Raw genomic sequence first — 17,738 nt, forward strand, 5'->3', positions numbered from 1 at the left:
ATTTATTTATTACATTTATATACCACCTTTGTCTTCCAAGGACCTTAACGTGGTGTCCTAGTCTACTTTATACAGCTGTTGTAAGGATGGGTGGGATAATGGGTGATAAAATATTAGGATTTAGTGCTCCCCTCCCCTTCCCCAAACCGTAACTACAGTGGTACTTCAGGTTAAGTACTTAATTTGTTCCGGAGGTCCATTCTTAACCTGAAACTGTTCTTAACCTGAAGCACCACTTTAGCTAATGGGGCCTCCTGCTGCTTCCGCGCCGCCAGAGCACGATTTCTGTTCTCATCCTGAAGCAAAGTTCTTAACCTGGAGCACTATTTCTGGGTTAGCGGAGTCTGTAACCTGAAGCGTATGTAACCTAAAGCATATGTAACCTGAAGCATATGTAACCTGAGCTACCACTGTATAGTGTTAGTAGCTCATTTGAAGCAGCTGCTCCACGGTTGGGGACACTTCACCACCACCCACAGCACAGTCTGAAATAAACATTTGTACCCAACACAGAAGAAATCCCCACAATCGTTCTCAGAGTGTAAACTTCCTAAATCTTACATCTGCAAGGCTAGAGTCTTCCCACCCACCCCTAGCTTTTCAGCTCGGCCTTGGGAAATTACAACCCCTTTTGTGGGGTTCATCTTCAGCTTAGACAACAATGTGTTGAGAGAAGGTACACATCATGGAGGATAAGTCTATCACTGGCTACTAGCCACAATGGGCATGTTCCATCTCCACTGCTAGAGGCACTATGCCAGGCATAGGCAAACTTGGCCCTCCAGCTGTTTTGGGACTACAACTCCCATCATCCCTAGCTAACCAGTGGTCAGGGATAATGGGAATTGTAGTCTCAAAACATATGGAGGGCCAAGTTTGCCTATGCCTGCACTATGCCTTTGACTACTACTTGCTGGAAATCACCAGTGCAGAGAGTGCTGTAGCAATCAGGTTCTGCTGACTGGCCTCCCATGGGCATACAGTTGGCTGCTGTGAGAACAGGATGCTAAACTACAAGGGCCTTTGGGGCTGACCCAGCAGGGCTCTTTGAATTTGTTCTTACTGCTGCAACAGGTCTTACAAGCTATTAAGAACCCATCTTCTCACTCTTGCCATTTTGTAGCGCCACTAGATGCTTGGGCCCTTCCTAGTGGCATAGCGTCGTTTGCCAGTGCCCAGGACCACTCGGAAGGGGTGGCTGGGAGGGAGATGCACGGCGTACACATGCATATTCAATGGCCTAAGGGTGTCCATGTCACCCGGAAGATTGCAGCCGCAGAGATAATAAAAGAAGAGTCATTACGTTGTCCGGAGAGGCAACTTCCCGGTTCGTTTTCAAAAGAGCCCAGCTATATTGAGGCAGCACTGGGTGTTGAAATCTTACACATCCTAACAATGTCATGCCCGGGGCAACCGCCCCTGTGGCCCACCCGAGGCAAAGCGAGAGCCACAGGGGAATAAATGGAAGGCCCAGAGCACAGGAGATCTGGGTCTTGGTTACTTAAATTGGGAAAGCTACCAGATCACACATACACAAAGGCATCTACTAGTATAGTCACGGTAACCACAGTGAGTGGCAGTGTCTCAAGGGAACTCACTGAACTGAACAGCCAGGAGGGGAAGCCTGTAACTCAGCGGTTAGGTTCATGTTTTGCATGCAGAAGGTACCAGGTTCTGCTGGGGGATTCCTCTTTGAAAACTGGTGAGCCAGTGCCAGTCAGCATAGACAATCCTGGCCTAGATGGACTTAACAGTCTGCCTTGGAAGAAGGCAGCTCCTATGTCCCCATCTTGCCCTTTCCCCCAGTGACAGCGCCAAGTGCACATCTGGTTTCTGGGAAAGAGCTGCCTGCTGGTAGCTCATTCAACAACCAGTTCAGCAGGCCGGAAGTGCGACTCATTAGGAAACAGGGATCACACTGGGGTTTTTCCCACCCTCACCATTTATAGTGGCCTGGCAGCTGTTTGATCCGACGTTTTCAAGAGTGAATTTGTAGCTGCCCCGGCTGCACCTTTGGTCACACATTGCCATTATTAGACTGCGAGTGCGGTGTTTTCCTTTCCACACTAATGGCGGGTTGTGCCCAAGTTGAGAAATGTTCTGTGTCTGTTAGTCACACCCCTTGTGTACTTTTGTGCTCCTCCAGCCCAGTACACACTGGAGTTAGGAGCATGCTTCCTTTGGGTATATATGTGTTTAATGCTCAACACCCCTGTATGTAATAATAATTATAATTTTATTTATACCCCACCCTTACTGGTTCAGGAAACCAGGCTCAGGGTGGCTAACAACAAGTTAAAAATATTTAATTGATGCTACAAAAAACCCCAGCATAAAATACAGTATAAAGCGTAAATAACAATAAAATCAAAAATCAATTTAAGGGGAAAATCCATCCAATAAACATTAGATGATCACCAGGGCTAGCTGGCTAAATTAGTCCCACTTGGGCCAGCGAGGAGACCAGGGGAGAACCAGCTGTGGGATCCCAGAGCGGGCAATCTTCACAGAAAGGGGAGGGGGAAGGAAGGAAGGAAGGGGAACAAAAGATCAGGCCAGGTTCAAATTGAAAGCCAGACAGAATAGCTCTGTCTTACAGGCCCTGCAGAAGGAAGTTAAATCCTGCATGGCCCTGGTCTCATGGGACAGAGCATTCCACCAGGTCGGAGCCATCACTGAGAAGGCCCGGGCCCTGGTGGAGGATAATCTAACTTCCTTAGGGCCCGGGACCTCTAAACTATGTTTATTCATAGACCTTAAGGTCCTCTGCGGGGCATACCAGGAAATTAGAAAAAAGTTTGTGCCTGAGCTATGGAAAACCTGGCTACTGTGATGAAATTTTATCTGTAGCTAATGACTGCTGTCGTGGGCAGGACTTTGAGTCTCTCTCTGCCATCTCTTTTCTTTGAGCTGAGATCACAGGACACTTGCACAGGTCAAAGGAGAAGGGGTGCAAGACAGGCATCTCCCAAACCACACCCAACAACCCCTCCTGCACAGAAACTGGGACCATGATTGTGCACATGCCACACAAATGGAAATAACAAGGTTACCTCACTGCGAGAAGCTAAGCTGCAGGGAATCAGGCAGAGGGCCTTCTTGGTAGTGGCGCCCGCCCTGTGGAACGCCCTCCCATCAGATGTCAAGGAAATAAACAACTATATGACTTTTAGAAGACATCTAAAAACAGGGAAGTTTTTAATGTGTGACATTTTAATGTATTTTTAATCTTCGTTGGAAGCCACCCAGAGTGGCTGGGGAAACCCAGCCAGATGGGTGGGGTACAAATAATAAATTACTATTACTATTCCGGATCTCTCTCAAAAGTTTGATTTTTTTAAAAAAAAATTCAGTAGAAAGAAATTGATTTTTTGAGTATATTGTTCTGGAACCATGCCATTTAAAACAAAAAACAGAAAAACCCCAGCAACTATATCACTATAAATGGTAAGTTTGGAAAGGCCCTTAGACCAGGGGTCAGCAAACTTTTTCAGCAGGGAGCCAATCCACTGTCCCTCAGACCTTGTGGGGGGCCGGACTATATTTTGAAAAAAAGAAGAACGAATTCTTATGCCCCACAAATAACCCAGAGATGCATTTTAAATAAAAGGACACATTCTACTCATGTAAAAACACGCTGATTCATGGACCGTCCATGGACCGGATCTAGCCCCCAGGCCATAGTTTGCCTACGCATTCCTTAGACTCACAACCTTCCAACATTTTGATTCACCTTGGGGGCGGGGTGCCACATAATTCACTTCAGGGTGGTAGCTTTTCAAGACATCCAAATGCACCTGAATTCATTGAATCTGTAGTTGGAAACTCTTCCAATGGTACAAAAACATCACATCTTGTTTTTTGCTTCAAATTATTATTATTTTAAGTCTCTTAACTAATAGATAAAAAGTCTTAACTAGTCTAACATACAGATGACCCAAGAGGAACTGCACAAAGGCTTAACACAGAGATAACCCAAGAGGAACTGCAGAAACCATCAGCAAAGAGGAATATCCTAAAGAACCCAGCATGGTGCTTTGACGTCCCAGTGAGCAGCTGATTGTCGGGTCTCTAAAGCGCTGCATCACTCAATGTCATTGTAATGCCAAGTGATTGAACAGGAGGAGTTCCTGCCAACCTGTTATATTTAGCCCAAGGTGGGGGATAGATTTAGGGGACAGAGGATCTGGTCTGCTGGCCTGATCCAGTTCCCTAAGCCACATTAGAACTCTTGGGAACACCAGTAAACACTGATGAAAATATTCCATGTACCAAGCACCAGTGGAGTATGGCACTGTATCTTCAGATCAGCAGCTATAGGGAGTGTCAATTTCGGGCTCTCTCAATACTGTTACAACTCTGTGAGGCTCTATGGGCATAAATGGAACTATATATGCAACAGCACTGTGGAAAGAAAAAAGGTGCTCAAATATTGCTCCCCAGATCAGTATTCCCAAAATGAGCTGAAATAATCAATCAACTCGTTTTTCAAGATACTTGGGATCTCTCTGTTGCACAAGAGAAGCAAATCTACTAAAAAGATCTCTCGAAAGCATCAGGCCAAAGAGGCAGTGCTTTGATCTGAGAGAAAAAGGCAGCGCTGCGTTTCCTTCCGTAGGCACCAGGCAGGCCCTTTGAAACTACTTTTGTTTCTCTATAAAACAAATTATCAGGAAGTGGCTGAAACCCCCCTCCCTCCTCACCTCCCATACGCATAAACAGTGAAGACGAGAAGAAAAACTTGGTTCCTGTCCAAATGTTCTTGTAAAGTTGATGCAATTACAGTGGCACCTCGGGTTAAGAACTTAATTCGTTCTGGAGGTCTGTTTTTAACCTGAAACTGTTCTCAACCTGAAGCACCACTTTAGCTAATGGGGCCTCCTGCTGTCGCTGCGCCATTTCTGTTCTCATCCTGAGGTAAAGTTCTTAACCCAAGGTGCTACTTCTGGGTTAGCGGAGTCTGTAACCTGAAGCGTATGTAACCTGAGGTACCACTGCACTCTTCAGAGTCAAGGTAGCCCAAAGCCCCTTTGCATCGAAACGATATGGGGGAGAAACCTGACAGGACAACCCACCCTGAGAACTGGCAACTCAAATGCAGCTCCCCCAGCCAGCTATTGTGGCCTGCAAGGTGCATGGCAATCTCTCCTCTCCTCTCCTCCCCTCCCCTCCCCTCCCCTCCCCTCCCCTCCCCTTCCCAATTCTTGCATTTCTAGGTAGGAGGCAAAAAAAGAAAGAAAGGGGTTTTTTAGAACATTTGGCTGCATTTGGCTTGGTGTATCTCCAGTTGTACAGACCTGTTTTAGGACACTGTAGCCAGGCTCACAGATAGCATGTTTCCGATTCCCATTATCTACCACTTTTCTATCCTGGCATAACTCTTCCAGGAGCACTGATTCCTTTTATCCTCCCAACAAACTTAGGGCTGCCATACGCCTGGAATTTCCCAGACACAGCCAGAATTCGGCCCTCGTAAACAGCATTCGGGGGGGGGGGGAATCACTGAAATGTCCAGGAAATCCAGACATATGGCAACACGTCAGAAGTGTACATTTTGGCAAGTTTCCTTAAAAATAGTTCAAATCATCTTTTCTTTTTTTGGAGATTTTGGTCAATTTTTTAAAAAAGCTCAACAACTTTTGTGTTTTTGAAATATGGCAGATAAGGAGACATCAACTTGCTCAAAACTACCTAGGAAACCTCATGGCACAGATAGACATTTGAACCCAGATCTCCCGAGTCAAAGAGTCCACTATAATTATTATTATTATTATTGTTATTATTATTATTGTTGTTATTATTATTATTATTATTATTATTATTATTATTATTTATTATTTGTACTCCGCCCATCTGGCTGGGTTTCCCCAGCCACTCTGGGTGGCTTCCATAAAATATCTCTCACAAGTAACAGGACTTTCAGACATAGGCCTGTATCCAGCAAACTTCTACACAGAGTAGAGCCAACGGAATGAAGGGACACAAACCAGCCCATTAACTTAAGCGGAACTATTCCATGTAGGATTAGCACAGAATACCACCACCTGTTGCATGTAAAAATAAAAAGGAAAATGGAGTCGTTAAGAAGTCAAAGATATTTACATATCCAAGAGGGAGGCATTCCATATCAAACAGTACCGGGTCTACGGTTCACTTGTCTAGTGTTGCCATTTTTTAAAAAAAATACTTACAAATTCTGTGAGGGCGAATCTGCAGCAGGAATGCACAGATACTTCACTCCCTGCATAAAAAAATATAAATATATCAAGGAAGAGAAAGTGCACACACATTCAAAGACTGTCTTCTTTCACTTGGTGCTGCTCCCAGGAAGCCATTTTAAGACCTGGTTTCATCAGCGCACGATCACAAACCACCACGTACCCAGACGTCAAAGTGAATCTTGGCGGTGGAAACATTACCTCCAGCCCTTCTGTGGTATTTGTCATTTTAACATGTCTTGTTTGTCCTGCAATGCTATAAATTGCTAATGTGCTGTTTTACACAACTTACTGCTTTCTTAAAATGAATGTAGGTTAAGTAAGTGTGCATTCAATGTTGGTTGGGGAAGGCTGTTACTATTTGCAGTGCTATATTGAATTAGTTAAATAAGTAATGGAAAGCAAAGAGTAACGGTGTAGCACGGGTATTAATTTTTAATAGATGTTTTCGTTCTCAAGATTATCACAGTGCTGAGCTGAATGAAGCCTTCCCTCCCCACAATAAAACGTATTCTTAATCAGTCCTCACCAAAATAATTCAATCTCAGACAGAGTTAGAAGTGGGCGTCTCAGCAGAAAGAGACAGAGAAACCTAAGCTAAAAATTGTTTCACTATTTCCATTCTACTGATTTCATAATGGGAAATTAAAAGAAACTTTATTGGATGTTAAATGACAATATGAATTAAAATGTAAAATACAATCAAGGTAACCAGTTGTCTCTGTAAATGAATATAGACAAACAACAAGACGTGTACATACAGAAAAAAAATATTTGTATATAGACACTGTAGGGATAAAGTTGAAAGAAGAAGAACAATATACAAAATCAATAAAGACAATGCGAAAAACTTAGAGACGACATTAAAAAGCCAGAAGAAGGAAGGAGGGAAGTCAACTCATAGGAGTAAATGTAAAGGTAAAGTAATGTGTATATGTATAGTATGTAATCATAAAGATTATCTTAAAAAAAAAAATTGCTTCACTAGATACGTATAACTCATGGAAGGGTCTCATCTAGTCCAACATTTCAACAGCAGCCAGTCAGACAACATTGAAACTTCAAAAGCTGGGCACAAAGGTGATACTCTCTCCCTCACTGGAAGCCAACTTAAAGACAGACCTTTGATCAATCTTATAGACTCATAGAACTGTAGAGCTGGGACCATCTTGCTAAGTGCTGCGTATATAGAATGACATCTCTCTACAGCATCCTTCCTTGGTATCCTCCAAATGAATTGGACTACAACTTCCATGAGCACCAGGCAGCACAATCAAAAACATATGGGGGGCACCAGGTTGGGGAAGGGTGCTCTAGGGCAGGCGCAGCCAATATGGTGGCTTCCAGATGTTGTTGGATTCTCGGTTCCATCAGCCCCAGCCAGCATGGCATGGGACGATGGGAACAGTAGTCCATCAACATCTGGAGGGCACCAGGATGCTCCAAGGCCAGGGTAGCCAACATGCTCCGAATGTACAGTGGTACCTCGGGTTAAGAACTTAATTCATTCTGGAGGTCCGTTCTTAACCTGAAACTGTTCTTAACCTGAAGCACCACTTTAGCTAATGGGGCCTCCCACTGCCGCCGTGCAATTTCTGCTCTTATCCTGAAGCAAAGTTCTTAACCTGAGGTACTATTTCTGGGTTAGCAGAGTCTGTGACCTGAAGCGTCTGTAACCTGAAGCGTCTGTAACCCGAGGTACCACTGTAGATAAATTACAACTTTCATCAAGCCTGAGCATTGGCCATGCTGGCTGGGGGCTGATGGGAGTTGGGAGTCAAACAGCATAAGGAGAGAACCACAATGGCCCTAGGGTTCCTTACAGTGGTTTCCTCCAGACCCACATAGAGATTCATCTCCTCCTGCTTGCAAAGCATATGCTCTCCTGCAAAACTCTTGCCTTCCCTGTCTCATATGTTCCTTGTTTTGTGTGTGGGATTCCACCACATGCAGGTTGCACAATAGCTTGGGCAACAAATCCATTCCCCTTGCCCACAAAACTAGACTTCTCTGCAATGAGGCTGGTGCTGGAGAAATGCATTGGAAACTACAAGGTAACAACTACTTGATGGTACGCCGTGTAACCTGCCTGCAAACAAATGCTCAGTGAACAGTGGGTACCGTGTGAGCCCCCCACAAATTCTGTGCGAACGCACCAGAATCAATGCTCACAAGTCACCTGGAAGCGGCTTTAGTGTTGCACTGCCGCAGAACAAGAAGATAGCTTTCATTTAGCATTGCCACTGATGGAGCCAGTAAGAAAGCCTTGAAAGAACAGCCCGGCCCTTGCACTTAGAACACACAGCTAAGGGACGCGGGTGGCGCTGTGGGTTAAACCACAGAGCCTAGGACTTGCTGATCAGAAGGTTGGTGGTTCGAATCGCCGTGATGGGGTGAGCTCCCGTTGCTCGGTCCCTGCTCTTGCCAACCTAGCAGTTCGAAAGCATGTCAAAGTGCAAGCAGATATATAGGTACCGCTCCGGCGGGAAGGTAAACGGTGTTTCCGTGCGCTGCTCTGGTTCGCCAGAAGTGACTTAGTCATGCTGACCACATGACCCGGAAGCTGTATGCCAGCTCCCTTGGCCAATAAAGCAAGATGAGCGCCACAACCCCAGAGTCAGCCACGACTGGACCTAATGGTCAGGGGTCCCTTTACCTTTACCTTAAGTTCATTACTAAAAGTCTACGCTTATTTTAGCTATGAATGCTAAACCTGCTCTACTGCTTCAATCTAAATGCCACTGCTTAAAAACAAGATTTGCAAGAATTGTTCCCCCCCCCTTTTCCATGCTTTATTAATTGAAAATTGTATAACAGAAATTATCATTACATGTTGAAGACAGCATAAAAAGTAACAAAAGGAAAAAATTCTGCAGTCGTTCGTTCCTCAGTTATTTTCTTTTTACATCTTTTTGCAATTGATTTCAACGTGACCTCTGATCTTCCCATTATGTTCCCAGATTATATTTCTTGGATGCACACTTAACTTTATTTTCTCCATGTTGTTTGACTTACTTTAAGTCTTCTAATATTATCCTATTCACCTACAGAAGTTCAGTCAATACCTGCCAACGGATTAATATTTTGACAATGTTCTTTTACATAAACTCTATATATGTCCCACTCTCTGATAAATTTTTCATCTGTAACATCTTGTAACCTCACTGATAGTCTCGCTAGTTCAGCATACTCTCTGAGTTTATTTTGCCAGTCTTATTTGGATGGGATATCTTCTCCCTTCCAGCCTTTTGCAATTAAAATTCTGGCAGCAACTGTAACATACATAAAGACTCTCCTAAACTTTTTTGGAATTTCATTACCCATAATTCCTAGCAGGAAGGCTTCCGGCTTTTTAGGGCTTTTTAGGCTTTTGAACATTTTCTTCTGCTTGTTATAAATCATTTTCCATTTCCATTTTACAGTTCCACCACATGTGGATCCATGTGCCTTCGGCCTCCCTGATTTGCAAGAATTGTTACACACACACACACACATATTGCAGGGCTTATTTTGCAGTCGTAGTTAAGCAAAAGCAGAATCCTTACTGTGCACACCCTCATGCAAGCTGTCTAAGAATTGTCCCAAAATGACCTCCAATTGTCAGCAAGCCACTGTTCTAGTGCATATATTCTATCTATCATCTATCTATCTATCTATCTATCTATCTATTTTTGATATGTATACATTACATTCAACAACAACAAACTTTGCTGCTTATTATGCAAGCAGACTTCATCGGGGGTTTTGTGGCTAAGTGTGGACCTGGCTGCAAGAGAAAAAGGGAAACGACAGCCACCAGTGTAACTGATTCAAGGTGCAGATAATATCAAAGGTAAGGTTGGTGAATACATGGCAGTGGGGTGAATGGAAGACCCCGCTGATTCCAGCTGGTCTTTGAATCACATCCTCTGCAGGTCCAATTTCAATGATTCTGTGAACAATTTCATCCAATCTGCATTGAATTTCACAATATAAAGAGCAGGATAGATGCATAAAAATTGGGTTACTTACGTATGATGAGGGAAGCAGCAACAAACATAGTTACCAGGCATGAGCAGTTTCATGAAAATTCCCAATTTTGTGAAGGCATCTTCTAAGTAACACCGTAAAAAAACACCTGTCTTATCACAGGTCATCATGACAAGAACCTCATCCTGAAACTTACTACATCAGGGTTGCATACCCCACAACTGTCCCAGAAAAACAGGGACATCCATTTTTCCCTGCGAGAGCATGGTGGATATTTTGGGCACCATGGTCTCATGTGATTTCGGAGTGTCCTCTCACCCCCAAAAAACACCATCTCACACATTTTGGGGCACTATGCCTGAAAAAAAGCTGGGGGGGCCGTGGTCTTGTGTGGTGCCCAAAAATGCACTTTTTGGGTGCAGTGTCCAAAGAAGTGCTTTCTTTGGGACTGCAATCTCACGCAGGTCACACGACTCACATGGGAGTGTGGCCCTGGAATATGGTGTTCTCATTTTTCCTGACGTCATATTAGAGGGTACGGGGTTGCTGGCATAATATCTAGAGTGAGAAATCAACCAACAAAAACCAAAAGTCAGTCAAAATACAACCAGGCCAATTTCTCCAAATTCCAGTGCCTTCAAAAAGGCGTGCATTGGAAGCCAATAAATTCATTTTCCTCTCAGTTTTCTATTTCATCAGACAAGCGTAACCACAAAGAGAAGCTTTTTTATTTCTCTTTAGGCCCTGAAAGTCAAGCGAACTGTTAAACCGATACAAAGGGAGAGTTAACAAAACTAGCGCAAGTATTCAGATTTCAAGATTGTCATAGCTGAAAGAAGCAAGAGTTCAGCTCTGCAGAATATCTGATATTCGCTCTTATTACTCTAACAGCCATCATGCTGGTACCAGGTCAAGATGCTGGAAAATTCTGATGCTAGGTAAATTGCCTCACCAGGGCTTTGCCCAGATAAAAACTACTCACTCAATTTTACATTTTAAAGAAAAGCTGTCATCAAATTTTACATATATTTCAGATTTTCCAAACCCATGTATTCGTTTTCAGTTAACAGGAAAATCATGACCGTAAGTATTTTAAGCTAGTTAACAGATTTGCTCATGAAACCCACAATGAGTTCTACATTTATATAGAAAATACAAATAAAAATTGTATAAAGAAAATGCTTTAAAATTTCTAGGGCATGGAACTGAATAGCTGGTTATCTCTTTAGAAAGGTATTTTAGCCTCTGTTTTAACACTCTAGAGAACCGACAACAATTTGAAAATTCTGCTTCACAATTTTGTTAGCCACATAACACCACTTCTGATTCTGAAGGAGACAGACCACTCAGTAATTGTTGTTGTTTTTAACTAAGTCCCAATTCTTGTTCATTTAAAAGAATAAAGAATGAGCAAACACAGAATAGTAAGATCAAAATCTCCAGAATTTACAATAGCAACTTGCATTCAATTGCTATAAATGAATCTGAACAACAGATTTTTAAAAAATCTTTACTTTCAAAGAAACTTAAAGGAAACAGATGTCCACATTAAAGATCATTAAATGAATTGTTTCATTCTTAGATACACATTCTCAGCGAAAAGAATACTTATTCAAGTTCTTTAAGCTAGTAATCCAAGTACTCTAAATTTGTGGTGAAAGAAGAAAATGTAACCATCTACTTTTAAGTACATTCTATCAGTTACATGCTGTTCAAACAAATTTAGGATCAGATATTTAATTCCCCTGATCTAACACCAATCTCCCGTTTGAAAGTTTGCTTTGAGACTTCAGAAACTTTGAAACTTTAGATGCCTGTCTTCTCGGAGACTTATGAATCATCATCTTTTTTTAAATGGAAAGGGCAATAACCAATCAGGACTTTTGAGCTGTCCTAAATGACCACAAATTTCTAGGCTGAAATTAAGCAGTTTAAAAAGAAAGAAAGAAATGCCTTATTTTTGGCATTGAACTTCTCGGTATTTAAATTTATGTAAACCTTTCAACGACAGCTTCCAAGAAACACTTTAAGAGCCAAAAACAAAACCCCGGGGCACCTCATTTTGAAGGAAGATGCAAATAAAAACCCTCAAACACCTGGCAAGTTCTTTCAGGTTAGCCCAGAAAAAAAAACCCCATGTGTTATTTTGACTTGCCACATCAACAGATGAGGGGTGGACATACCTCTTTCGAATGAGAGGCATTTCATCAAAACGGCTTAATTAGGAAACAGTTGGTTTCTCAAGGTTTTCTCGAGCACAACAAGAGGTTATCAAGAGTTCTGCCCAGTACAGCTAAAGAACCGCTTCGAGGGAGAAGGGGGAAAAAATCCCCCCAGTAATTTGTTTATTTGTCCTTTCAGTTGCTTTAAGGAGCAGTCGCCCAAGTACAGTACAAATGCTCATGACTCATTTTATTATTGAAAATATTCAAAAGTTTCAGCAATAAGCAAAGCCATTTCGCCGTTATTTTATCGTTGAAATATTTGTTGAAAACGCATGAGGGAAACAGGCTGTGCAAAATTCAAAAGGCAACCAACTAAGGTGGATTGTGCAATTATTTCCGAACTCAAGAGAATAACCAACCAGGACAAGTTCCATTCCACCACTAATAAAAGTGATAATTGAATCACACTCTTTAAGATTGAATTTGCTTCAGAAATGCCCTGACCATCATTGAGCGTGGTTCCTATTGACATCGCCTTACAAAAACAGATCCTCATGCAACTGAATTACTGGTGTTGAGAACCAAAATATAAGAAACATTAAAACTCCAATGGTAAACTCTTGAACTAAAACTTCTTCAGGCGAAGTCAAAATGATCATTTCAAGTAAACCTAATGCTTCTCTGAAGAGATCAGTGGAACCTGGGCTTTCCCCAGATTCCAAGCAATTATTTTCAGATCACGATTCTGTTTCATTCTTTAACGCTATGAGGGCACAGACTACAGAAGAGGGGGGGGGGTGTCCTGCCCTCAGCTTGGAGAATAAGAATTAAAATTCAAATGTGCTTAGTAACAGGGAAACTGATCAACCCATCAAATGAAATCCGATAGTGCTTCACACATAGAAAGATCTCAAATTCAAAACAGAGAAACATTTAATTAGTCAGTACTATGAAACCTCTGAATCTTAAAAGCCACAAATTTGACAGTAAATTGATAAAATGGATCGAGGTATGATGAAATTTACAGCACCATTCCCCGCAGAATTGCAGCTGTGAAGAGGTCAACTGAATCCTGTAACTAAAGAAAAATAAAATTGCCTCCCAGATTTCTTCAGTCAATTGATAAAGCATTAAGAGTGAACAATCATCCCTATTATAACCTGGAACAAATCCAAGTCAATGTCTTATTGACTATTTTTTTGAAGATATACATGCACAACTCGTGTGAAACTATCTTGCTGGAAGCACATAGGTGGAATGGTGTTATTTTTTCTTAGCAGAGTTTCCCCCATCAGTAAATCGTGAACTTACTGTGGAAATTTACCCTGTAAACTCTGACAGACATGTTAGTCAGAGTGCCCTTGTGCCTTTAAATTTGGATCTTCTTAAAAGTGTGCATCCACATCTAAAAAGAAGAGATGACAACTCCCACTGATTTTTAAGCTCAGTGCTATCCAAATCAATCCATCTGTACTATACAGTTAAAGAAGTATCTTGCCAGCCATGGCTTCCTCTAAAGAATCCTTTTTAGGGTGCTGAGTGTAGGAGATTCCTATTCCTCTTGCAGAGCTACGATTTCCAGAGTAGTTTAACAATCAACTCCTCTTCCCAGGGAACTATGAGAACTCTGGCTCTGACCATGGAATTGGTGTTGGGGGGGGGGGTTCTCCTAATAACTACCAGCACCTTTAAACTAAAATTCCTAGGCTTCTGTAAGGGAAGCCAGGGCTGTTTAACATGATATGGTACTGCTTTAAATACATAGTGCAAATGGAGTCTTTGTCGCCAATTACTGAAAATTCAACTTTTCAAGTGGATGGCGATATATGTCAAGAAAGAATAAACCCAGCCCATTAAGCTCGCCAAATCTGTTACACACCAAATAACCACAGTGTAACCTAGACTTTCAAACTGAGCAAACTTTCTTGCTGGCGGGGTGTGTGGGTGTGTTTAATTGTGATATTATGCTCTTGGCCGTAAATTTCAACCTTTCTGAATGTTGCCATCCAAAGACAGGCCTCTCCACCCCCCTTGCAAGCAAACAAGATGGATTATCACAGCCCAAGGATCCTAACCCAAGTCCTGTGAAAACAGATGGGGGAGAGAGCTTCTGCATCATCCGTTGTCCAGGATATTGCTCCGCCATCAAACAATTGCTCCAATTCAGCACTAAAGATTGGGTTTCCCCTGGGGAAAAGGGGGGAGACAAGGGGAAGTCTGAATGAACCCATAGATTGTTTCCCAGCTGAACCTGGGAAGTCGGCAAGCAAACTGTGAGGGCAACTGGGAGCTTCGCCCTGCTCCTGACCAGGATCCTGAAGCTGCCCAGGAGCAGTGGAGCAGTATAGATTTGGAACGGTGGTTTGCAGAGGGGCATAGTTCGGAAGACAAAAGTTGGGGCGAACTGGGAGGTGGACAGCAAGGTGAAGAAGAACTGGAAGAGAGAGATCTAACAGACTCTCTCTGGCTGGAAAGTGTCCAGTCTATCAGTCCAAGGTCACATAGAAAAGGTAAGGTGGCGATACAAAAACGGGGGGGTTGCGAGATCAGGTTCCAAGACAGAAGTGACTAGGGGGGAAGTGGGAACACCTTTGTGCTTTGTTCTTTTGCTGTGATCATTAAAGACTCTTTAATAATAATAATAATAATAATAATAATAATAATAGTAAATTATTTATATCCAGCCCTCCCCAGCCAAAGCCGGGCTCAGAGCTGCTAACAACAGTAAAAATAACACAGTTTACATAAAATCACAATCAGTTAACTGAAATACATTCTAAAATCAACTCATTCTAAAATCAACTCAGAGTCAAATTAATGGCAACCATTGGGCTAGAGTTCTATGAGGATTGCAGAAGGAGAGAGGGTGTCAGACTGTGCCTTGGCCAAAGGCCTGGTGGAACAGTTCCGTCTTGCAGGCTCTGTGGAAAAATGTCAAGTCCCACAGGGCCCTAGTCTCTTGTGACAGAGCATTCCACCAGATTGGGGCCACGGCCAAAAAAGCCCTGGCTCTGGCAAGGGACTCTTTTCGCTTTGTCCTGCTTATCTACAGCCAACGGTGGGGGGGGGAGGGAGGAAGCCAAGTCCCCGGAGCCTGACAGATCAGGTGAAAGCCAGGTGACAGTGCCCACGATGCACTGACCATTGTACGAGGCCAGTTTAAAACACCATGATGGAGTAATGTAACAGGGAGTTTAAGAGAAAGCTGTGGCGAGGGAAGCGATGATGGCTCAAGCTGTACCAGCTTTCTTCCCTTACCTCCAGCATGGGCCTGGCGCTGTCATGGATCGAAAGAATGTGTGTTATGTTGTTCTTTTTCAGCTGTTCGGTGTCACGAGCATCTGCGGAAAAGGAGACCAGGGAGGAAAAGCCATTAGCACAGTCAGCCATATTTAACTCAATTATCAAGTACCACCACAAAAAGCATAACTTTGAAATGTGCTCCTCTCCCTATTAGCAGTGGATTGCTGAGTTACAAAGAAGAGAAGCTTTCCTGAGCATCAGCTGCTACACAGAAGCACTGACTGGCTACTTAATGGTCTTAAGAGAGCCAGTGTGGTGCAGTGGTTAAGAGCAGTAGACTCGTAATCTGGGGAACCGGGTTCGCGTCTCCGCTCCTCCACATGCAGCTGCTGGGTGACCTTGGGCCAGTCACACTTCTTTGAAGTCTCTCAGCCCCACTCACCTCACAGAGTGTTTGTTGTGGGGGAGGAAGGGAAAGGAGAATGTTAGCCGCTTTGAGACTCCTTTGGGTAGTGATAAAGCGGGATATCAAATCCAAACTCCTCTTCTTCTTCTTCTGTCAACAACAACAGTGTCCTGTGCTGAGTAGAGTGCTGGGAGTAAGACAGCGGAGACCCGGGTTGAAATCCCCACTCACGAATGAAGTTGACTGGGTGAGCTGGGCCCAGTTACGTTTTCTCAGCCTAACCCACCTCACTGGGGTGTTGTGGGGAGAGAACAATGGGTGCCGACTTGAACTCCTTAAAGGGACGGGAAGATATAAATGCTATAAATGGATTGTGCTGGGTGAGTTCTTTTTTGGGGGAAGTCAATGGCTCTTTTACAACCAGACATACATGATCACGAGAATTGTCACCGTATCACAAATTGGCTCAGGCACCTTTAAAAGCTGCATAATAGCTCAAAATTCAGCAGTCACAATCTTTGTCACCAATCACAGCATCTCCATGCTTGGGGGGGTGGGACAGAGAAAAGCTTTTGAACGCATAAATTGGAGAAAGATGTTTTCTGAAGAAGGGAAAATCCCTGGCATCTCCCATTATAAACCACGAGCCCCAAAAGCAGTTCATTCAATGGAAAGTGCTGCTCTGTAGATGTTCAGTTAATCTTCTTAATCATTTAAACAAACAATTCATGTCACAATGAGGAGAATAGAGGGGGGCAGAATCTAGATTCATCACCAATTACGACCTTAAAAGTTGGACATTAGACGTCAAAGTAAATGGGGGGGGGGAGTGAATTCTAGGCCAGTGGTACTGACTCCTGGTTCATTTCCAGGCTCAATTCAAGGTACTGATTTTACATTTTAAGTCCTAAATGCACCCACCTCTCCAGCTACTGAGCTCTCCCCCAGAGGACCTGGTGGGGATCTCTCCTAACTTCACAAAAAAAAGGCCATGGGTTGTTTAATTAAGACTTTATAGGTCAAAACCTAGAAATATACCCATGCTGTGATGCGGGTGGCGCTGTGGTCTAAACCACTGAGCCTAGGGCTTGCCGATCAGAAGGTCGGCAGTTCAAATCCCCACGACGGGGTGAGCTCCCGTTGCTCGGTCCCTGCTCCTGCCAACCTAGCAGTTCAAAAGCACATCCAAGTGCAAGTAGATAAATAGGTACCGCTCAGGCGGGAAGGTAAACGGTGTTTCCGTGCACTGCTCTAGTTCGCCAGAAGCGGCTTAGTCATGCTGGCCACATGACCTGGAAGCTGTACGCCGGCTCCCTCGGCCAGTAAAGCAAGATGAGCGCCGCAACCCCAGAGTCAGCCACAACTGGACATAATGGTCAGGAGTCCCTTTACCTTTAAAGGGAAGAAAGGTATTGCTAGCCTCCTATATACCGTACCGTAAAACGACACCCAAAATACATGCATTGAAGATTTCTTGCAGGAAAGAATTCATGGGCGATAAGGCTATCAGTGGCTACTAACCCTGTTGGATACCTCTACTGTTTGGACACAGATGCTTCTGAAAACCATTTGCTGGGAACGAAGAGAGTCCTCCTCGTTGTTTTTTTAAAATATATTTTTATTAAAGATTTCTTGGTTTACAAAAGTATGTGCAATGTCCCTTTTTCCAACTAACATTTTCTACAGATCAGTTTCATTTGTTGAGACATTTGTGTTACATTAGGACGAAAAGGGGGA

At 43.2% G+C, this 17,738-nt stretch overlaps 1 protein-coding gene across 1 annotated transcript in view; it reads right to left on the minus strand.

Annotated features, from left to right (window-relative positions):
* Positions 1-17,738, minus strand: part of DUSP22 (dual specificity phosphatase 22) — a 42,515-nt gene that overhangs the window by 12,282 nt on the left and 12,495 nt on the right. Inside the window, exons 3-4 of the mRNA XM_079985112.1 lie at positions 15,611-15,693; positions 6,192-6,241 (exon numbers count right to left, since the gene is read on the minus strand). Of these exons, the coding sequence (XP_079841238.1) occupies positions 6,192-6,241; positions 15,611-15,693 (133 nt within the window). The remainder of the gene's footprint in view (positions 1-6,191; positions 6,242-15,610; positions 15,694-17,738) is intronic.

This window comes from Podarcis cretensis (genome assembly GCF_951804945.1).
Source record: "Podarcis cretensis genome assembly, chromosome: 7".
NCBI lineage: Eukaryota > Metazoa > Chordata > Lepidosauria > Squamata > Lacertidae > Podarcis > Podarcis cretensis.